Source organism: Bos mutus, chromosome 10, assembly GCF_027580195.1.
Source record: "Bos mutus isolate GX-2022 chromosome 10, NWIPB_WYAK_1.1, whole genome shotgun sequence".
NCBI lineage: Eukaryota > Metazoa > Chordata > Mammalia > Artiodactyla > Bovidae > Bos > Bos mutus.
This window is the reverse complement of record NC_091626.1, coordinates 95,825,376-95,841,936: the sequence shown is the minus strand read 5'-3', so window position 1 is coordinate 95,841,936 and position 16,561 is coordinate 95,825,376. Positions and strand designations below refer to the sequence as shown.

The window sequence follows — 16,561 nt, the reverse complement described above, 5'->3', positions numbered from 1 at the left end:
AACTCATTGCTTCACTTCGTAAAAAGACAGAAGTTTTTATAAAGCAATAAGTATAACAATGTATTTTTGAGTTTGAAACACATATAGACATCACATGAATAACAATAATAACACAGAAGGGAGGAATAGATGAGAGCATGTAAGAGTAAAATTTCTATGTCTTTCTGGAATTAAGTTCATATAAATGGGAAGTAGATTCTCATAAACTAAGATTTATGTTGTAAGCCCTAGACCAACCACTAGGAAAGAAGCTTTTAATTAGTTAATTATATAATTGTTGCTGCTAAATCTGACTTAGTTAAGTCTGACACTAAGTCAAGTCTAACTCTTTTGCAACCCCATAGACTGTAGCCCACCCGGCTCTTCTGTTCATTGGGTTTCCCAGACCAGCATACTGGAGTGGGTTGACATTTCCTTCTCCAGGAGATCTTCCTGACCCAGGGATCAAACCCACATCTCCTGAATTGGTAGACAGAATCTTTACCACTGAGCCAACTGGGAAGCCCAATTATATAGTTAAGAATCGTCAAAGAAATTAACATAATATGTTAAATATTCACTTAAAACAAAGGGAAGTTATAAAAGCAGAAAAGAGGAAAAAAATAGAACTGTATAAGTATTGTTATCTCAGCATTTCATGATGAAGTCTTTCAATACTCAGTAAGCTGATAGACTTTAGATCAAATAGCGTTCTTTCTTTAGACTCATTTTCCCTCAAATTAGTATTCCATTCATGTACCCCTTTTATTTGAAATATTTTGAGCAAGTTAATATGAATTCTGAAGCAAATTTATTTTCAGCTGATTTCTATATTAAATTTTCTGCTTCATCACCTTCCCCTGAAAAATACTATGTTACTAATAGAACACACTCACCAAGATACACGCAAAGGTATGCGCTGAGATCCATACTTCATTTTGTACCACTGGATGCTTAACTACACACTCACCTTATGTTTATTCTCTGACACTACCAATATTGACATAAAGATGCATATTCTCTCACTGCATATATCTAGAGGGATCAAGTTGGCCATTAATTTTGGAATTACTTAAGTTGAATGCATCCAAACAACCATTTCATGGCCCACCAAATGCCTTCGCATCTCTTGAAAAGGAGTGTGCTTGAGTGTAGGTATTTATAGTAGAAAGTCATAGTAGTAATTAATGGTGTTCAAGGCAATGGCACCCCACTCCAGTACTCTTGCCTGGAGGATCCCATGGGTGGAGGAGCCTGGTGGGCTGCAATCTGTGGTGTCGTGAAGAAGCACGCACGACTGAGCAACTTCACTTTCCCTTTTCACTTTGATGCATTGGAGAAGGAAATGGCAACCCACTCCAGTGGTCTTGCCTGGAGAATCCCAGGAACGGGGGAGCCTGGTGGGCTGCCGTCTATGGGGTCACACAGAGTTGGACATGACTGAAGTGACTTAGCAGCAGCAGCATAATCATAAAGCCACGCAGAGCATTGTGCATAGTAATGTATAACAAGATATCATTTAGAAATTTGTATCATTGGACTTCCCTGGCAGTCCAGGGCTTAAGGCTCTGCAGTTCCGCCACAGGGGGCACGGGTTTGATCTCTGGTGGGGAATTAAGATTCCACATGCTGCACTGTGTGATAACAAAATAAACTAGGTTTCAGTGAACTTCTTTAAAAACAAACAGAAATTTCTGTTTATGTAATTCTATATGGTCATAAAATACAACTTTGAATAATGGCATTTATGTGTCTGTGCACACATGTACATATATGCACAAATACACAAGCATACCACACTCTGCCATGAAGCATTATAGATGTACTTTGGGTGCTAAGAAACATGGGTGTGATTCTGGTATAACTCTCGAAATGTGGCAGAATCATCAAGTATACAGCTATGAGGATCAGACTGCCTGCATTTAACTTCTAGCTTTGCCGTTTGTTAGATGTGCGACCTGGTATCTGTAAACTATAATAATAGTGTCTTCTTCATGATGTGCTTGTGAGGATTGAATGAATCTTAATGCATGTAAAGTCTTAGAAAGCGCAAGTAAATGGTTTAAGTGCTCAGTAAATTTTAGTAATCATTATTGATCTTTTGATTCTGCTCTTTCAGGAGATAGAAGTTTCTTTTGCGTCTAGAGTGTGTGTTAAATTTAGATTATCCTTCGCATCTAAGAGCAGATCTTCAAAATATGTTTTCAGTTTGATGGTGTCTGTTACTGTCCCACCTTTATTTGTGACCCTTAGAGTTTGCAAATTGCAATATACAGCTATTAGCATGTCACGGATTTTACTGGGTGATGGTCGATTCCCAGGGATGACAGGTGTATTTATACTGTTTTTCATGCACCTTGTGTGTTGTGAAAGTAAGGTTGGGGGTATGATGATGACACAGACTATTTTGAGAACCTTCCATGTGGTCTGCCTCGTCTCTCCAATCTGTTCCTGTTCCTTTTATACAGGAAGACAGAAGATGTTTATCTCTTTGTTAATCATTCATTTACTTCTCAGTATCTACCCGAATCTGTTGATTTCATTGTAATGTCAAAGCACCTTTGTGTAACTATTCTCAAAATATGCTTGATGCTTCTGGTGAAGTTTGCTATTATCTGAGCATTCCCCTATTTCTTTCTTTTTTATATATGGAGACACTGTTTTGTCTACCTATCAAATCTGATGGCATCACTTTTCATTAAAAACTCCACCCATCTACCAAGACCAGTTTCAGACTACCCCATGTACTCCACTCACCTGCGTGCTGTAGCCTCTGTCTTCTGAATGTGCCTGGCTTTACTGATGCACCTTTGCTGCGCCATTTAGCCATTTTTAAATTCTAGTTCGGTTATTTGTGTGCACTGTTTCTGCCTTCAAGACAGGGATCTTGTTTGCTTCGCCTTTTGTACCCTCCATAGTGCACATGTGCTCAGTCGTGTCTGACTCTTTTGCGACCCCGAGGACTGTAGGCTGCCAAACTCCTCTGCTCATGGGATTTTTCCAGGCAAGAATACTGGAGTGGGTTACCAGTTCCTTCTCAAGGGGACAGTGTATATAGGAAAGTAGCAAATATTGGCAACCCGCTCCAGTACTCTCCCCTGGAAAATCCCATGGACAGAGGAGCCTGGTAGGCTGCAGTCCATGGGGTCATGAAGAGTCGGACACTTACTGATTGACTTCACTTTCACTTTCATGCATTGGAGAAGGAAATGGCAACCCACTCCAGTGTTCTTGCCTGGAGAATCCCAGGGATGGCGGAGCCTGGTGGGCTGCCATCTGTGGGGTCACACAGAGTTGGACATGACTGAAGCGACTTAGCAGCAGCAGCAGCAGCAAATATTTAGCAACAGCAAATATTTAATAAGGACTGCTTCAATGCCAGGAACGGAGCTCAGTGATGACTGGCTTCATGGGAAAGTGAGTGATGCTCTTGTCCTGTGTTCTGTAAACATATTTGCTCAATGAATGATTCAACAAATTCACATTTTAAATGACTTGATGCTACAGAACAGGCCCTGGACTTGCTATTGGATATACTGGATTAAAATCCAGACTATGTGACTTTGGGATGATAATACCCATCCCCCACCATGAGCTGTGGTTTTCTGTTTGAAAGTAGGAATAATAGACCCACCTTGTGGCATTAAGTGAGCTAACATATTGGAGGGGCTGGAGGGCTCATAACCAAAGTGTTGTTTGGATTGGCAAAAAGGTGAGCTGCTCCTTTTCTTATAAAGGTACTACTGGAATAAAAATAAAATGGCTGGTTTTCAAAGCTGTCCTTAGCTTTTGTTGTTCTAGCCCTGGCTCTTATCAGTCTTCTTTGAATGGGCCAAGCAGACTCTCACAAGGCCTGGCCACTAGGGATGCTCTGAGGCCTGGCTATGCTGCTGTTCTCTTCCCAGCAGCACTTGGCAAGTATGTATGTATTTGCTACGGTGCTTATAAACTGCGCCTACTCTCAGGTTCTTCATGAAGTGCTCACAGGACTCAGGCTTTGTTTAGTGTCTTTGGCTTTGTCGTATCTACAGTGTAAGAAAGAAAGTGAAGTCGCTCAGTCGTGTCTGACTCTTTGCGACCCCATGGACTGTAGCCCTGCCAGGCTCCTCTGTCCATAGGATTTTCCAGGCAAGAGTACTGGAGTATGTTGCCATTTCCTTCTTCAGGGGATCTCCCCAACCCAGGGATCGAACCCGGGTCTCCCACATTATGGGCAGATGCTTTACCATCTGGGCCACCAGGGAAGCCCAGAATTACAATTACTACCATCTGTGAGGATATTTTCACTTCTGCAGAATGACTTCACATCCATTACTTCATTTGATGCCATTGGCGAGTCGGTGAGCATGGTAGAGCAGGGACCAAGGCTACCAGATGTCCTTTGCAAAAGAGGAAATAGACCCTCAGCATTTAAGGGGCCTGCATCTAGCCTAAAAGTGGCAATGGAGATTGAGCAAATGCAAGCCCATGTTAGTTCCTCAGTCGTGCCCACCTCTTTGTGACCTATGGACTGCAGCCTGCCAGGCTCCTCTGTCCATGGGATTTTCCAGGCAAGGATACTGGAGTGGGTTGCCATTTCCTTCTCCAGGAGATCTTCCCAACCCAGGGATTGAACTGGGGTCTCCTGCAATGCAGGTGGATTCTTTACCAACTGACCTACCAGGGAAGCTCCCAAACACAAGCTACCTGTCTACAAAGTTGGTGCATCTCCATACTATCCTGCTTACCCTGGAAGTGAAGGCAAATGCTGAAATGCTTCCTCCTAACCATCTCTTCCTTTCTTCTCTGCAGAGGCGTCCATCCTGAGCTACGACGGCAGCATGTACATGAAGATCATCATGCCCATGGTCATGCACACCGAGGCAGAAGATGTGTCCTTCCGCTTCATGTCCCAGCGAGCTTACGGGCTGCTGGTGGCCACCACCTCCAGGGACTCTGCCGACACCCTGCGTTTGGAGCTCGATGGGGGGCGTGTCAAGCTCATGGTTAACTTAGGTATCGTATGAAGTACCCTCTGCCACTCCGTTTGGGCTTGTCTTCCCTTTCTTTTCCGATTTTCATTGGTTTGATTGAATTCTTCGTTTGTTTCTTGAAAGTTAGCTGCTCACCTCTTGTTTAATAGACTGAGGATAAAACCCAACAGCAACAAACACCTTCTCCTTGTTTCTGCATGAGGTTTTTGATGTCAATTTCTGGTTTCTGACAGTGGTGGTATTTCTTTACTAGAAGATTCGTTTTCTAAGTTTCCTTTCTTGGTTTTTTGGAATCGTTTAGCTTTGTGTGAAACACGCTACTTTGGTCCATCTTTTGATCAATCCCATTCTCATTAAGTCCAACTCCTCGGTCACCACTCAAAACAGTCAAAGTTAGAGAGCAGGGCCAGGGCAGGAGATAGAAGCAAAATGGGAGGGTGGTATTGGAGGGAACAGAGCCACATAAGTGGGATGGGGAATGCAGTTTGAAGCTCCACAAGGACCAATCGCATGGGAAATTCTAGTGGCCTTGACAACACTACTATCTGCTTATACTTTCTCCTAGTAGGGAGGACCAGGCTCATTGTTTCCGTGATCCCACTGCGGGAAAATTCTCTGAGTTTAGAGTCTGACACATTGAAGGACAGTGTGTCTCCTGATACGTATCTCCTTCTTCCTTCCTGACATTCCTACCTTCATTCAGCAGCCCTTTTTATAAAGATCATTAAGTCACACTGCTAACAGTTACTCTGTTCTCATATAATACATATCCAGTTTTCCTTCATGTTGAAAAATTGGCGATTTCAAATTGTAACTTTATTGAGAAAGGACCTCTTCTTCTACTGTAATTACTTATAGTAATACTTTGGAAATTCCTCTTTTTATGGCCTCACATTCTTTTGGGCTACTGACTTTGACTGAATTCTAATCAATACACTTTGGAAAGTGGGGACCTCTTGGTTTTTGCAAGAAAAAAAAAAAAAAGCAATCTGTGTTTCTGTTGATTCTACTCAATAGAAAGTCAATGCCTGTGTTGTCACAGCTGAGTTCAAACTTTCTAAGCCTATGATTGGTTTGAGGATGTAGAATATGTTTAGATACACAGCTCCTTCCCAAAGATGTCAGTAGGATGGCTTGTCAGAGGTGTGGGGATGACGTGGTGGACACATGTAGCAGATACAACATGGTCCAGAATCCTAGATGGCCTGCTGGGAAGGTGGGAAATCCATACCACTCTAATCTGCTGTCAGGTCAACTGGTTACACTTGAAAAGTGCCTGTACTACAATCCTCAAATGCTCTAGGACACAGAAGACTGTTTTGAGCAGTGGCTTGTTTAGTTGTGTCTCCTTTTTTTTCCAGTTTGCAGCTTTTACAATACTATGCCCTTTTTCTTTTCCAACCACATTGGATTTCTGTTGTCAGTGCGTCTCTTGGTTTTTCTTTTGTGTACGTGTGTGTTTGGTTATTTTTTTTTTTTCTTTTGCTGGATCTTTGTGAGTGTTCTTGAGTTTCCAGTCCTCCCCACCATCAGCCATGGTAAATCAAAAGATGGTATTCAACCCTTCAAAGGCCCAAAGCCTGCGGCCCGCATAGCAAACAGCCTTGCGAACAGAGTGTACTGAGCAGCCTACAGGGGCTGGCATCCCCCTGTCCCCTCCCCCTTCCCCTCCCTGCACCGTGCTCCCCACCTGAAACCACCCAACCGGACTGCATACCTGAAACCAACCACCAGGAGCCGGCTGTCAGCTTCTCTGAAAAACAGCAGAAAAGATTAAAACCAAGAACAACCCCTCCCCGAACCCAGATGAAAACAAATATGACCTCCTACTTAGCTCCCAGAAAAGAGGATTTATTGTCCATTTTAACCATCTATTTTAAGGTAAGAGAGAGCCAGAGACATAAGAAATACTCAGCCCTTTGGGGTTCTAGGGAAATGCACATTGGCTTTAAGCAGATAACTTTTTTTTTTCCATTTTAGATTTTGTTTTGTAAGATTAGAAGGCCAACTGTGACAGGTCTCACATCTTAAAAGGAAAAATGGAAGTGGAGGGAGATAAAAGGGGATGATTCAGAAAGATGAACAGTTTCTCTCTCTCTCCCTTTCACACACACACACACACACACACACACAGAGTCATAGATTCCAGATGTATTCCTAGAAGCATTATTTTTCCATTTTAAACTCTCATGAAAATCCGGGCAATGTGAATTTTTAAAAGACTCTGCTCTAGCCTCCTGGCTCCTTTCTGCATGTGATCAATGTACCTCCTTCTAGACCGAGGCATCATAGGCAAAACAGAGCGAGTCTACCCTGAAGAGCTCCGTGCTTCTTTAGAAACAATGGTGACTTTTCTCTGAAGGGTATGGTTCACCACAATTACTGGTTTCAATTACATAGCTTTCTTTCAACCATAACTGGAAACTGAACTTAAATTCCTTGAAATGTATGTACACACTCCATACTCATGCTTTGTTTGAAGGTTCTGTTGCCCTCCCTGCCCAGGGTGTACCCCTTCATAAATGCTTTCTTTCTCCCAGTCATGAATTCATCGTACCCTTTTTTGATTATAGTAGTAAACATCTCCAAGCAGCGTGTTCATTTATGTACAAAATCCCCATCACTAATTTTAGATGATCCCTCCCTCCATTTAAGTAATGTCTCTTTTCTAACACAGGCGCTAATGATACTCCTGTTTATTTCAAATTGTTCACACATATAAGCCCATGATATACATGTCTGTATTTTTCTGCTGTAGTATGTCTTCTAAACGTCAAGGAGACTAGGCTTTTCCAAGGCTCTTTCTTCCTGAAGATGGCAGCTGTGGCGATAGCAGGCATGGACAGTGTCCAGCTAAGCATAGCATGTTTTTAAAGCTGTGAGGTTGACTATTGACCAATCATATTTTGATCTCTTACTATTAAAAGCTATAATCACAATTTTAATATTATAGTATTTTTAAATATTAAAAAAAAAAACCCTTATTTTAATCCCACAGTAAGTTTGTGAGATAAATCAGTTACCTGTTTTTATGATTGCTTGATAGACACGAAACAAAGAAAGTAGGTCTCAGAGGTGGGACTACCCATGTTTCTAAACTACTGGATCATCCTGGGTTATCCATTACCTCCAAAGATCAATCCTGTGGATCAGTGATGTGACGGACTTAACGACTCTGGCTGCTTTCATGACGGTCACCTTTTACACATGCGCAGAAGGCATCTTTTGCCGTAGTGCTGGTGTGAGTGGAGCCAACAAGTCCATCAGGTTGGTGCAGCCTCGTTCACGGGCCTGTAGAACCCTCAGCAAGATGCAGGCCACCCTTCCTCAGTGACAGAGGCTTGTAGGCAGTGTCTTGCAGCTTGGTTAATTGCATTCAGGGTCTCCAGATGCGCTCTCTCTTTGGAAGCAGAGAAAGTAGGTCACAGTGGTGTGACTACCCATGTTTCTGAACTACTCAGTCATCATGGGTTCTCTGTTACTCAGGCAGAGAAAGTACTCCTGTCGACTGTATCCATCATTGAAGACCCACAGCTCCTAGGAACGTTCATCTCTTCCTTGCTCAAACCAAAGCTCATCAATATAGAAAATAACATTTCTCCTTTTAACTAAAATGAAACAAACAACACACACACACACACACAAAAAAGAATGAACATCATACACACACATCCATATCCCTCAAATACATGCCAAGGCTCAGGCAGAGAGAGAACTTCAGCTGTTACTGGAGCTCTAAAGGAGATTGCCTTGCCAGGACAGTTCTTCTGATTCGTTTCTCATTAAAAAGTACATCCTCACTAGCAAGACCACTCTCTCAGACCCTATGAACAAGGGCCTGGGGTAGATTTTTCTTCCCAAGTATGTGTTTCAAGTAAGGTAACAAAATCATTCTCTACTTCTCAACTGAACATACCCAGCTGTTTGCTGTCTTGAAAGCTCCAAGTCCTCATGTTGACTTAAAGACACCATTCAGTTCATGGGACCATGTGGATGAACCCAGAAAGACGAGCCCGACCCAGCACCTCTGCCTAGATCAGATCCTTGACAGAGACGACAGCCTCAGCTGCACAGAAACCCAAGCAGAAAGCCACTTCTCGTTTAAAGTTCTTGGGTTTCTTGCTTTAGGTTCCCTCTTTCCCTTTCCTTCTCTGAAGCGTGCCCGCACACCTGCTTCCCCTCCTTCTTGCATCCACGAGGGAAGGGCATTTCTCCAGCAGCTGAGACCTTGCTTCTCCCCTCCCCCAGCCCTCCCCTCCCCGTCCCCACCAGGGGCATGGCCTCCTCTGTCCGGCGATCGTACCAGATGCTCCAGGGCTGTTTGCTCCCACTTTTCTGTTGCGGTTGACGACACATGACAAACCTAACCGCATGAAACCAAACCCAGATTTTTCTCAAGAGATGTTCTGGGGAACAAATTAGCTTCCTGCCCCCACCTTCCTCAGAATGCTTGGGTGTTATAAATTGCTCCTGTCTGGATTCACATAGTTTTATTCTGCCCGTCACTCACCACTCATTTCTTTCACACTGACTTGCTTAAAGTGATTTACTTTGGGACATTTAAAAGGTGGCATTATCTTTCCATAAACCCTCCAAAACTACTGGGTTAACTTTAGCTAGAAGAAGAGCACAGTTTCTCGCTGTATTTTTTTTTTTCCCTGTAATTTTCTCTCTTTCCTTGATCATTTTCCTTTTACCTTTTAATATCTGACTTTAAACACATTCTTATGTGAATTCTGATCATAATAAAAAAAAACAAACTTAGGTTCAGGTGGGCAGCCTGCAAACAATGTGCCTGAGACACGTCTCTGACCTTTCTGCCCCATCACCTGCCCGTTAACTCTGTGCTTGACCTCTGGGCCACGTGTCCATGGCGCCAAACAGATGCTAATAAAAGGATAGATGCTCTGATCTCTGACCCAAAATACCTTTTCTGGTGACCAGAACTGGAAAAAATAGCCATCTTTTTATTCCCTCTATTCCATGCCCCCCCCCCCCTTTTTTTAAAAAGGGACTTTTCTCTTCAAGATGCAGGGTCACAGGATGGGATAGGTCGGATGTCAAAGGTGCCCAGGACCACCTCCCCATGCACCCAACTCGCCTTCTCCTCGAATGCTGTGGGCGCTTGATTCAGTCTGAGCATTCAGGCAGGAAGACGGAGATGGGCTCCATGAGGGGTTGGTCTGGGGGCCTTTGAAACCGCAGCAGAGACCCTAGTCAATTGGGCTAACGTCATACAACTCCTTGGACCCAGCACCCGGCCCCACCTCTCTAAAATCTGGGATGGGTGTTTGTGCGGTTAGCTGTTTGCAAGTGGCCATTTTATGACAGGAAATGACCAGGTGGTGTTAACCCTTTTCTTACCTCTGAAGACAAAGGCAAGTCTGCCTATGTGAATTTCTATCGCATTTGGGGCCTGACTTAAAGAGGGCGGAGGGAGTTTGGTTTTAGAAAAAGGGAAAGGGTTAAATACTGCCCTGAGAAACAAAATTTGAAAAAATGATATACTATGTCAGACTGGTGATATTATCTTTGGAATATTAAAACAAAAATTGTATTTTTGCTACTTTTAAAGAGCAATTTCAAGAAAAACAAATTATAGAGGGAAACAAAATATAAGCTGCATTTGGTGGGGAAATTTTTGCAGTATTTTCCAAGTTTAACAAAATTAATATTTCAAAGTCTGGGTTTGAAATACTTTAATAATAATGAACTGGATTTTTGAAGGAAAAAAAAAGCAGCATACTTGGTGTCTATTGTGGATATATATGTATACCAGTATATATCTCTATACATATGTGTATATATATGTGTGTGTGTGTATATATATATGTATCCAACTTTACAAAACAATATACTGTACATATACACCCACCCTTGAACTTGTGCCTACTGTATATATATATATATATATAAAATGGCCACATTTCTTGCGTGTGTCTGTCCCCGGAAGGGTGGACTGATTGTTTTGGATGTCTGCAGCTGTTACCTTGAAGGATGCAATTTCATCTTTCATTTATTTTTCCCCATCTAGACTGTATCAGGATAAACTGTAACTCCAGTAAGTTTTCCCTCAAGTTTCATTTTGTTCTTTAAAAAAGAAAACTGACTTTATTTTATTTACTGTTTTATGAGCTGTTTTTCATTTGAATTATTTTATTTTTTTGACCATGGAGTTGGGGGGAACTGGGGTTGACAAGCTGAAGGGCTGGGGTGATGATTTGGGCTGAGTGTGGCCCGAGATGTGGTTTCTAGATCAAGGCAGGTCCTTTCTTCTTTCCTTGCATTGGTTTTATATGCAGAAAAGGAGGAAAGGGCACCTGGCTAATGAAATAGCTTGAAAATGAATTGAAATGGTAATCTGTTGTTTTGGGAAAATAACTCTCAGGGCTGGACAAAAAAGTGTTAGACCAACCATAATGCACTTCTCCACTACCGAAAACTTCAGAAAATGAAAGCAGGTTTCATGACCCACAAGGTGGCTGCCAACTCTGACATTTCTTTCCTGGCATATATTGCTATAGGGTTGAACTTTCTGTTTTTGTTTTTTTTTTTTGTAGGAGGGTGGGCACAGCATTGCTCTTGGTAATAATGCAACGTATTAACCAAAGACTTGAGACACGTTCATTTTAACCAAAGACTTGAGATGCATTCTAGTTCTTCTGAATAAAGAATGGCAGATTATTATTTTTACCTTATCCTATTTAAACATTCCACCTCTTTAAGAAGGATCTTAATGAGGGACAGGCTGAATACTACTCACACATTTCTTCCTTTGTCTGAGAAATGCACATTAACTTGAGTCATGAAGTAGGAGAATAGAAGGAGAAAGAGGAAAGATGGATGTGAAGGAAAGATAGGACCAGTTGATAAAAGAAAGAAAGTAAGAAATATACTTTTGAGTCCTACAGCATGTCATATAGGCAAGGCAGTTAAGTAATAATTAGGCAACTTGGGTAATTGGTTAGGGCAATTAGCTACAACAGGCAGTCCCAACACTTCAGTGGCTCAACAGAAAGATTTCATTCTTGTTCGGTCAGTCTCATACCAGTTGAGCAGCTCTCCTGGTCAGTTCTCTTCAAAGAAATAATTCAGGCATCTAAGATTCTTTCATGACTTGGGTTCAACTACCTTGGAGTTATTTCTTTACTTCCAGTTGTTCCCACAGGGAAGAGAGAGAGAGAGAGCTTGGGTGGTTACGCAGCGTGTTTTATTGCTTTGCCTAAAAATGCCATACATCCCTTCTGTTCATATTTTGTGAGATGTAGCTCCATCTTAAACTCAAAGGAAGTTGAGAAATACAGTCTCTGTGTGAAGCAGGAAGACAAAGTTGGATTGATGAAGCATCTCAGTTCAGTCGCTCAGTCGTGTTCAACTCTTTGTGACCCCATGGACTAGAGCGCATCGAGCTTCACTGTCTATCACCAACTCCTGGAGCTTGCTCAAACTCATGTCCATGGAGTCGGTGATGCCGACCCGACGTCACCAACTCAATGAAGCATCTAGCACATATAATTCTCAGTATTATGTCCTCATTTTTTGCTTCTTTCCTTGCTAGTTTGTTGCTGTAGGAACAAACTCAAAAAAAGGAAGTAATCGTTTACATTTGATTGACTTGTTTATCTCATCCTTTAAAAAATTTTAAAGGTGTTAGCTGGCTTAACCTTCTTTCTTGGGAGATACACTATTAAGATGACCAACTAATAAAGCCCAAATCCATTTCTTAGAGGTAAATGTTCCATACAAATGAATAACAAAAAGAAATGTAAAAATAAAAAATCGATATAAACAACAACTTCTTAAAGTAGAGTGCTTTCTGCTTGTCTTGGCATCACTGTCAGTTAATTTAAGCAATATCCTATTTTGCTGTGTTTAAACATTTCTAATTAGCCAGAAATTTCTCCTGATATTTAGATCATTACAAATCTAATTGAAACATCCGTTTTCTCCAAAGACTGGCATTTTCTCTTTAAGTAGCTTTATTGAGATATAATTTCTATACCTCAAAATTCATCCATTGTAAGCCTGCAATTCAGCGATTTTTTTTTTTAATTTCTAGGATTGTCCAAATATCACCATAGTCACATCTTTAGAACATTTCCAGCACTCCCCAAATTTCTCTTATGCCCTTTTACAGTTAATCCTTGTGCATTCCCATAGTCCAACACAGCTGTTGGTCTGCTTTTGGCTCTGTAATTCTGTCTTTCCTGGACATTTTATATAAGTTGAATCATATAGCATGTAGTCATTTGTGTTTGGACTAAATACAGTGTATCTATGAAAAGTTTTGTCTTTTCATTTTGCATTAGTTTCCAGAAGGAACTAAAATGAAAGTTGAGCATGAAGGTAAAAAACCTCATCCAAAGTTGAAGCTGGCATCTTCTGGCTGCAGGGACTTATTTGCAGAGCAGAGAACTGAGGGAGCTATTTGATCAGGATATCAGGGCTGGCTTTTTGTGTTCTAGTCAAACTTTATCTTACATTTAACTCCATATATTCCATCTGTTTGGCCATGGAGAGTCATCACAAGACAAGTTCCTGGGTTCTTTCTCCTGGGAAGATGATGATTATTCTACAGATGTCAGCAGATTTCCTAAGCCAGACAAACGATTTTCTATTCAGAGCCACTAACACCAGCATTGAGAGGAAATGCAGGGAAAGATGTGTTTTCAACTTTGATCACAGAATAGAAACAGTAAGACTGGTTTAAATCAATATTTAGGTAAAGAGCCAAGACTGGATTTTGAAAATTTGATTTTGAATTCTCATGATAAATCTGTAACATACTAAGGAGGTTACTTTTGTTGAAAGCATGGAAGAAAGAACACATAGTGCTTGCTCCTGGCATCCAGGCTGAAGAGAAACACACACGCACACACACAGACACACACACAGAGACACACACACACAAGTTCTTCAAACTAATCTAAAGATCTTTACTACTAAGATGGGTAGATATGTACCCAGGATAATGTAGAGTTATAACGTAAATGTGATTCATTTTCTTGAAGTTAATTTTAATTGTTGATTTGGAATAAATACTTGAAAGCAAAGTGAAACAATGCAGAAGAATGAAAATAAGCATGAACCTTATTTAATATGTAAATCTTCTTTTATGTTTTAAGAAAAAGAATAAGAATTCAAAGACATATAATTTTTATTGTGTATTTTATTTTATTGTGTATCTTCTCTATTCCATTCCCAGCTTTATTGGCACTTGAGTGGAAAAGTTTGAGAAGATTACACAGCTAAATGCTGAGGTAAAAGAGACAAAGGGGACTAGAACTTCTAAACCCCTCTTTTTAATCACATGATATCAAAATTCATAGTTCAGCCTGTTACAGAATGTCAAGCTGTTTCTGTAATAGGTGTGCGGATCCTGTCTCTTACACAGTTTTTCACTGTAACAGTACAAGAAATAAGATTGATTTCCAGCTGAGTGTGAGAAGGAGATTCTTACCCCTGAGATCCAGCTGCCATTTCAATAGCAGTCTTAAGGGGTAATGGCTCAAGTTTCTAAACAAATTTTTTTTTCTCTCTTGAAGTGACACAGTAAATCAAACTTTAACTAAGTTTAAATACAAGTTCATAAGCTCTTCCCGTATTTCTTTTTAGAATCCCTGTCTTGTAAAGAAATCAGGTAAAATACTGAATGACATTAGCAGTTTTTCTTTTTTTTAATCTGCCTCAAAATATTGTTTGTTCTGGAGAATGGCTACCTCCAAGGGTTTGTGTGACTGTCTTTTTAACAGAGAGAGAGAGCATGAAAAAGAAGGACCGTCTTCCAATGTGAAGAGAAAGCCACTGAACATGAAAGAAGGCGGTGGTCTCCAAAGCCTTTTCCTTTCAGCTTTGGTGCCGGGCGCTTCTGTCAGTAACTGACCCAGCTCCCTGATGAGGGTTTCCAAGTGGCAGAAACAATCAGGTTCTCTGCCTTTCTCCCTTTCTTACCTTCTCTTTTCCAGTACTTTGTCTTTCCCCGTAATACCTATGATAGCATTACTCATTCCAAATCTTACTAGCCCTGCTTTCCCAGTCCTGCAAGAATACCACACCATGAATTCTTCTCCAGCTGCCATCATTAGACATTTGTTAGAGAGCGTGCCAATCAGAGTCTTTGGTTGAACTGGGGACATTGCTGGGTTTGATAGATTCATCTGACAGGGATATTTAAAATTAAGTAGTAAAGAAATTTCCAGTCTAGAATTGACTTTAAAATTGCCAAAGAGCAACAGAGTTGGCAGTCATCATGGTGGGTTGAACTCCAGGGTGCCCTGGAGCGCAGCTAAAGAAAACAGGGCTGCTTTCTGGGAATTTCTGGAGGAAGTCACCATCCCCTATGGTTCCAGTTCCATGAGGCTGGCTGTACCTAGGAGGCACGTGGTTCTGCAAACAGGTATGAGCTTCTTGTTGATTTCATGGGTGTTTGCTTGGATGAAAGTCTGGAAAATGGTTTGTGGCCTTTCACCTCGTCTGATTGGGACTCTGGCCTCCAGGTTCCTAACGCCTCCTTCATCCCATCCCTTGTAAGTCCTGTGTTGTCTGAATGAATGCAGTGACTTCATATGGATTAAATATGAGTGTAGCAAGAATGAATATGTGTGTTGTGCTAAGTCGCTTCAGTCATGTCTGACTCTTTGCGACTCCATGGGCTGTAGCCCGCCAGGCTCCTCTGTCCGTGGGATTCTCCGGGCAAGGATTCTGGAGTGGGTTGCCATGCCCTCCTCCAGGGGACCTTCCCAACCCAGGGACTAAATCCACATCTCTTACATCTCCTGCCTTGGCAGGCAGGTTCTTTATGACTAACGACATTTGGGAAGTCCAGCATGAAATAATATAGTGAACACAAATTAATGAATACCAATTCCCCCTCCTTTTTTTTTTTTTTTCCAATCTTTCTCTCTCAAAGGCTAATTCTTCTGTGATCACTTTTTCATTCTTTCTGAAAAGGGGGGGCATATCTCACATGAAAATTGTGAATTCCATGCATATGCCTGATTATTTAGGTATATGTAGACCTCCCCCTAAGTTGCTTTCAACTTGAAGACTTAACTGATTTATCTATGACAAGGTTAATTTTTTCTTCTTCGACATAGAGGAGAAAAGAAACAATGTCACGCAAAAATATACTGACCTGAAATCACTGAAGCACCGCATGTAGTCATTTGTGTCTTTTATAATCTTGTCCACGTCCCACAGACTGAGTCTGTTGTCTTTGAATCACAGAGACGCACAATAATGTAAGATCTGAAAGAAAATAACATCACAAGGATATGGTCTCTCCAAATCATATCTCTGAAAACTACTAGTATTTATCAATACTAAATATTCCTTCTCTTGCACCTGCTCGCCTAGCACCTGTTCTTTGTTTTCCGCCCTTGCTTCTTGGCCTTGAGTTTCCAAGCAGACTCAATGCCAGTGTTTTGGCAAAGTCAACAAGGTGTGGGTGGCTTTGCTTCATTTAGGCATGGCTTGGTGAACTCCAGTTTATTACACTTGACTTCTGGTTTTCTTCTCTTTTTCTCTGTCTTCCCTGCCTAGGTACTAGAATAAATTGCATCATCTTTAGGCCTGGTTTATCAAGAAATCCCAGAGCTGACTTGCTCAGC

At 41.4% G+C, this 16,561-nt stretch overlaps 1 protein-coding gene across 1 annotated transcript in view; it reads left to right on the top strand.

Annotated features, from left to right (window-relative positions):
• The window catches only part of NRXN3 (neurexin 3), a 1,738,078-nt gene that overhangs the window by 612,245 nt on the left and 1,109,272 nt on the right, over nt 1-16,561 (top strand). Inside the window, 2 exon segments of the mRNA XM_070378549.1 lie at nt 4,771-4,974; nt 10,987-11,013. Of these exon segments, the coding sequence (XP_070234650.1) occupies nt 4,771-4,974; nt 10,987-11,013 (231 nt within the window).